At 43.9% G+C, this 11,716-nt stretch overlaps 1 protein-coding gene across 3 annotated transcripts; it reads right to left on the reverse strand.

Moving 5' to 3' along the window:
- Positions 1-1,629: 1,629 nt before the first annotated feature.
- Positions 1,630-11,087, reverse strand: LOC134456860 (ERBB receptor feedback inhibitor 1). 3 transcript variants are annotated; one of them, XM_063208462.1, is made up of 4 exons: positions 10,794-11,087; positions 7,068-7,265; positions 6,597-6,676; positions 1,630-5,022 (listed from the first exon to the last, which is right to left on the reverse strand). In XM_063208462.1, exons 2-4 carry the CDS (start codon positions 7,127-7,129, stop codon positions 3,779-3,781), a joined length of 1,386 nt encoding a protein of 461 aa, XP_063064532.1. In that variant the 5' UTR covers positions 7,130-7,265; positions 10,794-11,087; the 3' UTR covers positions 1,630-3,778. The 3 variants fall into 3 exon arrangements, with proteins under 3 accessions (XP_063064532.1, XP_063064533.1, XP_063064534.1); XM_063208463.1 differs by lacking the exon at positions 6,597-6,676; XM_063208464.1 differs by lacking the exons at positions 6,597-6,676; positions 7,068-7,265.
- Between the last annotated feature and the right edge of the window lie 629 nt (positions 11,088-11,716).

An 11,716-nucleotide genomic window follows, 5' to 3' on the forward strand; every position in this document is an offset into this window, starting at 1 on the left:
TAAAACATTTCATTTTCATACTGCCCTGACACATAAACAGCACTTGTGCTGTAACATTATATCAAGCTTAGTCACAGGTGAGATCATTCTGTCTCCTCAGCCTTCATTTCCTTAGATGACCTTGGCCCATCCATACCACCTGTGACTAGCCTATATTTATGCTACTTATGCAAAGTGCAACTTTGGGCAACCAAGCTAAATCCCATTCCTTTGACCTATAGATGACATTTCTGCAATAAAACTTTAGGGTACTCAACATTTCTGTGTTCAGTATAGGGGCCTATGGGGATCCCGACTAGACTAAAATGGACTAATGCGCCCCAATGGCAACTAAGCACCGCCCCTCTCAACGCCCCCTAGGGCTCCCAAACACCTCACCCCGTTAAGAAACACTAGCCTACTCTACAATGAGTTTAATGTTCAAGTCAGCCTGTCCACCCTCCTAGTGATGAGAAATCTGGCACCAGTGCAAATGAACAGTATCATTGTGAAGATTGAAGAATATAAGTAGTTTGATTGGTCGTTGTCGGCTTTGTCCAATCATATACAGAAACATTTGATTCTGTCTCTGAGAATGTGTTAATGGCAGGTTTACCAAACCAAACAATTCTTTCTACACTGAGGAAATGCCCATGTATACCATGTTATTTCAGAGGCTTATTCCTAATTCAACAGCAAAATATCATGAGCTGTTCTATGTGACACAGTTCATATGTGAACTACATAAAATAAAACCTCGGCCTACATGAACTACAATGTATAGAACATGAGGGACAAAATTTTCTACAAAGTTAAAAAAAACAAACAAACAAAAAACAGTCTGACAGATAACCCTGATGCCTGAAGAATAAAATAAAATGTCCAGGCCAGGATGCATTTTGCAGTTGAAAACACTAGTGTGGGCCCTGCCATGGTCAACAGGTAGGGCAGTCGTCTACCATGCGGCTGACCTGGGTTCGATTCCCAGCCCAGGTCCTTTGCTGGCCCTTCCTGGTCTCTCTCTTCCCACTCGCTTCCTGTCACAACCTTCACTATCCTATCATAAATAAAGTCAAAAAGACCACAAAAATATATTTTTAAAACATTAGCACTTGCTTGCTTACCCTGACCCCTTTAGTTGGTAGACATCATGATTATCATGCTGCAGAGATTTCACAAAAGCTGACTTGTTATATTAGTGGGAGAGTGCAATACAAGAGATAAGCAAAACACTGCCTGCCAGGCCATTGCTAGTGACATGGCCTTCATGGTTATCTTGTCATGGAGATAGACACAGAGGAGAGGCCTGCCTGACAAACCAAGCCAGGCCTAACGCCCAGCAGCACAATCAGCAAATGCCTGTGTTTTTCTTTTTCTTCAGCCCTGATATCAAACTACTTCCTTCCCAGGGCTGTTGACAGCTTTCGCTAGGCCTAGGACAGAGTCATCTGAGAGGGCCCCCTACACAATACATACAACTCAATTCTGGGCCTCCGAATTCAATGGGCATGGGGACAACATACCCATTTGTGCCCCGTTGCCGGGCCAACTATTTCCGGTAGGGATATAAACCAGAATGCAGCAAAAGACTAAACATATTGACATTTGAGAATAGCTTAATGATAAGTTACTTTATTTTATTACTTTAAATAGATCATGGATAATAATGTTTTACAACATTCCCCGAACAGAAGGGGTAATAGTACATGTATGTGCAGACATGAAACGCTCTTACAAACACACACTCCTTCATTTAAGATGTAAGAAGACTTCACTGTGTGGACAGACACAAATATTATTAGGACTGATGTAAACAGCTGAAACCTCAAAAATAAAATAAAACAAAATAGGAATAGCAAATGTCTAGAATATATTATCTTATTTTTGTAGAAAGTTGATAAAAATCTAACCAGATATGGGGAGAAAAATACTATACAACTAGTAAGTCTTCTTCAGTTGGGCCCTGAAACGCCCAATGCAGACACATCAAGGAACATGAAAGTTCATGAGTCACATTAAGAAGGCAAAATGGTCGTTTCTTTCCACAAACAGCTTTCGGCAGCACAGATTTTAAGGTAGTTAAGTATAATGCAGTCACTATTGGAACTAACTCAGATTATTCGTCAGTCCACTACTCCAAGCCCTGCCCCACTCCCACGCATTCGTGCACTAAGACATACATTATACTTCACACACGCATTTACAAAACAGAATGTTTGTAGCAGTCAACCATTAACCTGCAGTACATAGAAAAGGACATCCAGACAAACAACAAATTATGCAACTTGCATGACTTGCAAAAGCAACTTTGTGTGCACTTGACATTTGCCTGACATTATAAATATGCAAAAGAAAACAAAACAATTATGTACCTTAAAGATAGAGTATGTTACTGTTTTGCTGCCCTTTCACAAATGTTGTGTTTTTCATGAATATTTACCACCATCAATTTCTAAGTATTCATTATGACCGAGAAAATGTGACTTTTCATACATGAAAAGGTGTGTCTTCTCCAGTAATGTACGTTTGGCTGTAAAACTTACTGTACTTAAGTCAGATCAGTAAATTTCATTAAATTAATTATAATTAATGAATTAATTTAATTTATTAATTATAATTAGATCATAATTTAATTTAATTCAATATCACATTTTTGAATGGGGAGCATACATTTTGACAATGGACAACTTAAAAAAGTAACACTCTACCTAAAACACAGACGCATATAAGCATATCCACTTCCAAGTGCATATTTCAGGATCAGTAGTGATAAGTAATAATAATAATCAGGGCTCTAAATTAACACCTGCCAGTGCCAACCAACCAGCCAAATGCTGATGAACACTCAGTTTGGCTCGTAATAAAGAAAACTTACCAGCCACTTGACTTGACTGACAGAGTGAGTGTATGTTTGGCTACTATGATTAATATCTAGCAGCCAAATTTGACTAGTGATGACAAAAGTTAATTTATCGCCCTGCTACTAATGTACTATACAACAGATGAACACCTTCGTCATGGCTCACGGTGTTTACCTTGATAATCCCACCATGAAAAGCGGTAGGCAGGCACAGAGGTTTTTGTACAACTGCATTACGCAACTTACACAAAATACTGTGTACTACTGACAAACAAAGCACCATACTTAAATACTTGTTTTGTGTAGCAGTCTGGTGGACAACAGTGACAACGTTTTGGTAAAAGACCAGCTCATACCAGTTTTTTCACACACACACATGCACGCACCTAGTAAACACTTAACTGACATCTTAAAACAGTACAATACAAAAAAACTGAATACAACGTGAAGCATAAATCTAATACTTATCATGATATTGCAGTAAGGGTAAGGTTAAAAAAATGAAGATGTGACACTGGCCGATGATACTTCAAAAAAGGGGTTGAAAAAAAAGTATAGGCCAAATAAATTCCAGCAAAAGTGATGTCAGTTTTGTTCAGTAAATAAACTTAAGTAGTACAGGTCTGTACGGAGCTGAAAAAGAGTTGGTACAATAATAGTAATGTTTCTCAAGAGCTCCCTGTCATTTTTCTACGAACATCAAGTGGACGGATAAGGTGTGTGTGTGTGTGTGTGTGTGCGTTTGTGTGTGTGTGTGTGTGTGTGTGTGTGTGTGTGTGTGTGTGTGTGTGTGTGTGTGTGTGTGTGTGTGTGTGTGTGTGTGTGTGTGTCTGCGTGCGTGCACGTGTGTGCATTCTCGGTGTGCGCTATTGTGTGTGTGCTGAGCTCCAGTCCTACAATCTAATACTGAGTCCAGTCTCCAAAATAATCTCTCAGTTCTCAACTACACGCGCCCTCGTCCGTCTCGCAGTCCCTCTCCCTGAAGAAGCGGGCGTAGCGGTCCAGGTAAGCGGGCCGGTGGGGCAGCAGGAAATAGTGGGTGGCGCTGGCCTTCTTGCCATCTTCCATGATGGGCAGGATGCAGGGGTTGTGACCCGCACCTGGGCCTGAGCCCGCACCCGGAGCCGGACCCGAGGCAGTAGGGCTGGTGCAGTGTGGCTCGTGCAATGCAGTCCTGTGCTGCTGGGGAGCCTTGCTCACGTACTTGGGGTTGGGGGCGAAGCTCTGCGTGGGCGGCATCACCCCGTTGACGTAGATGGGCAGGCTCTTGGGGCTGTAGGGCCGGGGGACGTGGCACTGGGGGATGGGCTCCCGCGGGGGGATCTCAGGGGGTTTGTCCCCCCCGTCGGTGTCGGCACCGTCATCGTCGTGGGGGGGCGGCGAGGGGACCATCGTGGACCAGCGCTGCCGCAGCTCGGCGCTTTTGGCGGGGAGGGGGGGGATGGGGACGCGCGGGGGCACCTCGGGCTTGTCCTGCTTCGTGGCCCCACTGCTGTTGCTGCTGCTGTTGTTGGCATTGTTATTGGCAGCTGCTGATGCTGCTGCTGAAGAGGACGAGGCGCCGTGACCAAACAGGCGCAGGCCGGCCGTTTTGAAGGAGCCCGCGGGACCCGAGTGCGTGCGGCGTAACCGGCGCTGCGGTCGGTCCGGCTGGCGGCTGGCACACTCTCTGGGCACCAGCATTGGCGGCTCCCTCTGCTCCCGCTTGTGCCCGTGCCCATGAGCGTGAGCATGCCCGTGCCCGTGCCCATGTCCGTGCCCGTACAGTTTCTCTTGTCCCTGGGCACTGAGGCAAGATCCCTTGGCGGCGGCGGCACCCCCTTCGAAGTAGGCGTAGTTGGTCTGGCCGCAGCCCCGGAAGCTGCGCCGACCGGGCACACCGTAGCGGAAGGACAGGGCTGCTTTGGAGCTGCTGTTTCCGCTGTGGTGCTCGGGTATCAGCCGCTGCCGATCGTCCTCCATGCTGGTGGTGAAGAACTCCACCTCGCTGTCGACCGCCTCATCCGAGGAGAGGTCCGAGGGGTCCGGGAGAGGGGGCAGAGGCTTGGGGGCTCGCTTGGAGGAGCGGTGACCGTGACCGTGCGGGGGAATGTGGTGGTGGTGTTGTTGTTGCTCGTATACTGAGAGTCTCTTGAAGGAGGGGACCACCTGGTCACCCTCGGCGTGGCCTAACATGGAGGCTTCTGTGGATGAAAAGGAGAAGGCGTGTTAGGAATGAGAAAACTTGGCCTTGCCGTGGCCTAATGGTGGGGCACTGGATTACTATGCCGGCGACCCGGGTTCGGTTCTGGCCCGGGTCATTTGCCGATCCTTCCCTATGTCTCTCCTAACAATCACTTCCTGTCATAATCTCCACTTTCCTATTAATAAAGGCAAAAAAGCCCTAAAAAGCCTAAAAATATCTTACAAAAAGAAAAAAAAGGAGTGAGAAAACTTGATGTTCCCAGTCAGATAAGAAGTGCGAAGCATGGGCTGATACATGTAATGACATTAGGTCATGGAAATGGCAAAATATAAATGTTAAACATTTTAACGCACTGACATATTAAATAATGTTGTCACACCGCTTATGGTATGGAGAAATCTTAGAAAGTATGTCCAAAAGAAAGTTGTATGTCCAAAAGAAAGTCTTGAAATTCTATGCACAGCCTCTACTGTATGTAGAACAGGTGGTTACAATTACGCAAATAATTTAACAGATTACAGATTTTATTTGCAACTTAACATCCAAAATAAAATCTGTAAAGTTAAGCAGTATGGGGTAAACCTTTTTTGTTGAATCCTCTTATATATGCTTGAAAATTCTGAAGTAACTGACAAAGGAAAATCACAGCGCACGTGCAGTCCTTATGACTATATAAACCTCAAACTAACAAACTCAGAGGTTTTACTAAGAAACCTAAGAAGACCATTTGAATGTATGTTTGGAAACAATAAAGGAAGTTAAAAAAACAGAAATATACTGTCTGACTATTATTGCATCCAAATATAAATTCTACGTTTTGTTTCAAAATAGCAACATATAATCACGTAACATGGAGGAAAATCTGAGACTCTGAGAAATCAAGTCCAGTCAAATCACATTTACATAGACCTCAAAGGGACCTTGTGTTGGAGCAAGGTATTGAAAAACACACAACAGGACCCTGCCGTGGCCTAACGGTAGGGCACTAGTCTACCATGCGGCTGACCCGGGTTTGATTCCCGGCCCGGATCCTTTGCCAGCTCTTCCCACTCGCTTCCTGCCACCACCTTCACTGTCCCATCATAAATAAAGTAAAAAAGACCAAAAAAGAGAAGAAAACCCCACAACAGACAATACCAATCTTCGACCTATATTTAAGTCTAAAAGTGCTGACGTTCAGCATGAGAGATAAACAGCGACCTCTCTCCAATACAAAACTAACTGCCACCAGTCTCAACATTCTAGTTATTCTGGAAATGACTTATCAGCAAGACAAGTGACATCCTCTGCAAGCTCACCATAACCTTCCAAACTTCCTCAGAAAACATCCGGCACGAGAGAGCAAGGCAGACTCTTCGGGAACGAGATGACCAGACAAACCACACACACACACACACACACACACACACACACACACACACACACACACACACACACACACACACACACACACACACACACACACACACACACACCACCGTACGTCCGGATGCCTCGACAAAGTTAAACATTGACAAACCAAACAGAAAATAAGAGCAAGCTGTGCCCCCTCCCCTCCCCCTCGGCTCTTACCCTCAAATCCCATAGAGGAGTCTCTGTACTGCGCTCTGAAATTCTGCTCCATGGTTTCGGCATCAAGGCAAAAGTACAAACTGCAAACAGACACGGGACACACTCCTTAAAACAGTGCAAAAGTTAAATCATTCTTATCATTTAGACTTACATACAAACTTAATACTTTCTTGCAAGCTTATAATATAGAATGTATACGTCTTTCCAATAATAGTGTATACATGTTTTACACCTTAGATTACACATTTGCTCATGTGTTGGAACTTTTTTTTTTAACAAAGACTTTTACCAATGAATTAAGAAAGAGCACGCTCAATAACACTGTTAAGAATTGAAATGTAAAATATTAAGTCCCTCCTGTTGACAAAGTCAAGTAGATATATCTGGCTCGTTAAAACTCGTTGAACGGTTTCTTTAATGAAAAAAGAAAAAGAAAAATAATGAGACGGTAAAATAAAATAAAAAACTCACTCGTTTGTTTCATGGGGATCCCAGAATGGTTTGGCTGTGGCCATGCTCCAACACACCTCCATGTATCAGTGGTGTCTCAAACTCGCAACAAAAAGAAGACAGTATTCTTCAAATCCACCATCATACGAGTGGCGAGGCAGCCAGCCGAAACACCGTCCACCACTTTCTCCTAATCACCACAGACAGACTCTGGGCAACCTGCAGAACAAATGAAATGATTTTTTTTTTTTAAACGAAACGATTTTGAATTTCGGAGAAATTACAAATGGGTCCCTCTAGCCACAAGAAGACTCTCCTGTCCTGACCTATCCCCTGCAAGCAGACACACACATGCACACACACATGCACACACACACACCAATGTGTACACATGCATGCCAACAGACACCCACACACATACATTGACACACATACACACAAAATTACACCCACATGTGCACCCGGACACATACATGAACAAGCGTACGTGCACACACACCGTTTCCACACAAGCCTGCCTACAGACACACACACACATTGGTTGACACACATACACGTGTGTACACACAAAATTACACCCACTTGTGCACCCGCACTCACACATACATGAACAAGCGTACGTAACATGAGAGGAAGAGGGGAAGACTTTCCTAGAAGTCACCCCGGGCCCGCTCATCTCGCCTGCTCCACTCCGCTCCGCTCGCCTCTGCTTCCCCACCCTTTGTACATCAAAACTGAGGGCAACTTGTTTGAAGCATGGTAATTGCACAAGCCTGAGGTCACCAGTGGCCATGCTGTAGAATGGCCCCCCTTCCCCTTCTTTCTCCTTCTCTTCTCATTCTCTCCCCCCCCCCCCCGCCTTTTTCTCATTCCCTCTCTTCTCTCAGGCCCTGAGAGTCAGCTTAGCCTAGCCTTCCCTGCCTCCACACTAATTACGCTGCTCTCTCTCTCTCTCTCTCTCTCTCTCTCTCTCTCTCTCTCTCTGTCTTTGTCTCTATTGCTCCTTCTCTCTCTCTTGCTCTCTCTCCATGTCCTCTCTCTATCTCATACACTCTCTACCCTTCTCTCTCTCTCTTCCTTGCTCTGTCTCTCTTGCTACGTATACTTCTCTATTTCTCCTTTCTATCCTTCTCTCTCTCTCTCTCTCTCTCTCTCTCTCTCTCTCTCTCTCTCTCTCTCTTTCTCTCTCTTTCTCGCTCTCTCTCTCTGCAGCGCGGGCTCCCATCCCGCCCTTTCAACAGGGCAACATTGTGCAACATGTCTGCTCGCGGCCCTACAGACTGTGGAATGACAAACGCTCGGAATGACTTTGCCTGTGACTCTCCCACCCCAGGCCAGCCTTTTAAACACGAGCCTCCCTAGATCACACACACACACACGAACACACACAAAAGCATGCTCGTGCACAGTCACCTCTGTAATAAATCACCATTTGTTTGAGCTTCCTATTGAAGAATACCAGCCTATAGTGACATGGCAAAAGAAACATTAAAGTCTATTATTCCGATATTTACTTCTACACAATAGAGGAAGTTAAAAATATGTGGGTTGAGTTGAGTCAGTGAATAGGTCGCATACAAATCAGTTATGTTGAACATGTTAGTGTACCAAATGCTTAATTCCAGTGCTGAGATACATTGTTGTATGTATAGCAGCTGTAGTACATCCATTTCGGAGCATAATGGCTAAGATGACGCTGTCTCTGTTGGTTGTAATAGTTCTAGCGAGTCCCCAAAAGGGAGAGGCACCTAGAACTAAGAAAGATGTCACGTTTCCTGCAAGACCAGCCTCAAACTGAAGGGCTCCGCATTTGTAAACAGGAGGCCTTCCTTCTCATAAAATGTGTTGGATGTTTCAGATTTAAGTTGCTCGTACTTTGTTGATCTCAGTTATAGCCAGGGCTCTAAATTAACACCAGCCAACCGGCAAAATGCTGGTGACATTTCTGTTTGGTCGGTAGAAAAAACAACTTACCAGCCACTTAGCCATTACTACTACTGCTAGCCATTACTACTACTGCTAGAAAATGCTTATTCTTATAGCTTATAGCTTATCAAGTCTATCAAGTCAAGATTCAGAATCTATGCATCTAAAGCCAACGAGCCAAAAGCCAATAATCAATCCCTGATGCCCCTTAACACACACCACTTGAGTGTTGTAATAGTCACTAAAAAAACTTTTACTACCGTAGTACTACACGTACAGGGCCTTTAGTAACACATTACGACTTGGTCACGGCCATTCTGGTAACAGCTAATTTATAACAGGGGCAGTGTCTTAAGGGGTTAACTCAATGTTAATAAACAACAAGTTGCTGAATACTGTGCATACCGTGGTTTTGTACACACAGTAAGTATACTGTATGGTGACTGTCAAATATCTAAGGTCTATGACACAACAAATTCCTTGTACTGATTTTTCTCTGAGACATGACTAAGGACCACATCCTTGAAAGGTTAATAAAACACCCAGGTACATTGTGCAACGCACATCACATGCGGTGAACCACAATGTCAGACCCAGTCGAATATCACGAGAGAGGGAGGCAAGAGAAAAGAACAAGAAAGAGGAAACCTAGCAATAATCAATTCTACTAGCAAACAACTTCAACGTGTATGAATGGCCGCACTTTGGGGGTTTCATGAATGGCCCTTTGTATCATTGTTGTAAAGAGAAGCCCTCGCATTTTCGAAATCAGACAGGAGCTCTCCCATGGGGCCTAGAGCTCTAGCTTTTGCCATGGAGACATCCGGGGTAACGGAGGTATTGGCAAAAGAAGAAGAAGGGGGGAGAGAAGAAAAGAAAACAGAGTCAAATGTTCAGTCTTGGTGATGACCACAGCCTCACCTTTTAAGGAGAGAACACTGCTGTGAATGGAGTGCAGTGAGAGAACTACTACAGTCCTGCCAACCTCTAGTGCCTACCTCTAATGACAATTTGAAGGTTAGAAGTAAAGCAGTAGTAAAATAGTAATAAACTAGAGCAGTGGGCCTAATAGACCACTATAGTATTAATTATCATACATTGTTATTCAATCAAGAGAGGGAGACAAAAATCCAGCAACAAGTGTCCTGTTGCCTCAACAGGTGTTCCAAATGAGTTGTCTAAATCAAAGCTGCTGACTCTGTCAGACAATTTAAACAGTTCACAAAAATCCTTGAAAGCATTCACCGGAATTAGACACAAAATAGCTATATTCTGCTTTAAGCACTCGACATCCGCTTCCACCCCCACCCACCCCCTTTAACCTGAAGAGCAAGTCCATCACTAGTAGTCATTGTCACACACGCCCTGCTACATTGTAGCAGCTGACCATATAATGGTGTGTGACTCAGGTAGGACTCATCCCTTCCCATAATTATTCCGGTTAGCACGTAGGCAATGATATGCAGCCGCTGTGTCCCAGATCCTTTCAACGTTCCACTGACCTCACGCCACTTTATTGGGTTTTAGTTTTACTCATTCATGGTCGGCCCGCGGAAAAGGCTATTCCTTTCGCACAAGCTACGCAAACGAGACGGTGAAATAAGTCAAATTACGCAGTAAAGGTCCGCCGAGCATATAAATGTTTCAATAGTAAAGATCAACCATTTACGCGCAACAGACAACCTTCTTCTATGGGCTTCATGTGTGTAGGCTATATAATGTGTGCATTTAGCCTACAGACGTTCTTCTTGATCTGGTAGTCTATCCTGACTACTTAGTGCAACATCTTGTCAACAAAACTAACTGATCGTGCCTTCTCACCAGTTCGAAAACATCTGGAAATGGGAAGCCTTTTCCTTACGAATCGTTGGTAGAAATGTTGTCCTGGCAGATATTCTTGGAAAGCTGCCGACGGTCTTCGCGTTATAGTCCGTTTAAAGGCATTTATTTCAGCTCCATTCTTTCTGTCTGTGAAGTTTCCGAGAGCTTTTATAAGTACTGGCCCTCTGACGTAGCTCCACCCGTGGTCTTAAAGACACCACGAATGTAACACATCTCGGCGTCATCTCTGTTCGGCGCTGCACGTACTAGCCCTCTAGGTCTGCTAACAATTTGTTCTCAGGGTGATGATGATGAAACGTCAGCTAGACGTGTGGCCCACATTAATTAAATTAATAGGCTAGGCTAAGGCGATAGATAGATAGATAGATAGATAGATAGATAGATAGATAGATAGATAGATAGATAGATAGATAGATAGATAGATAGAATCATTATTGTTATTATTATTAATAATAATGATAATAATAATAAATATTATAGACCTAATTAATAATAATGTATCATTATAACAATGAAAACATTACTCTAAAGTTTACAGCTACTTTAAGGATCTGACATGATCATTTAGATCATTTATTATTAGTATTTATTTATTATATTATTATATATTATATAGCTTATTATAATAACATTGGATGATTAAAAAATGATATTTTTTATCATTGATAACCCAGAGGGAAAAAAAACAATTATGTGCCCCCACCACCACCTCCAACCAAGAATAACTTGATGGCCACTTGCTGTGAGTGTTCGCTGCTGATCATATTAAAAGTTATAAGGTGCAACATTTCTCGTGGCCCTCTTTGCGGTGGCTCGGCAGAGGCCAGGAAATAGCCGACAAGTGAGCGAGTGTGTCAGTGCATGAGGGCGTCAGCACGTGGGAGGATGGGGGGATGGGGGGA

The sequence above is a fragment of the Engraulis encrasicolus genome, chromosome 10 (assembly GCF_034702125.1).
Source record: "Engraulis encrasicolus isolate BLACKSEA-1 chromosome 10, IST_EnEncr_1.0, whole genome shotgun sequence".
Classification (NCBI taxonomy): domain Eukaryota; kingdom Metazoa; phylum Chordata; class Actinopteri; order Clupeiformes; family Engraulidae; genus Engraulis; species Engraulis encrasicolus.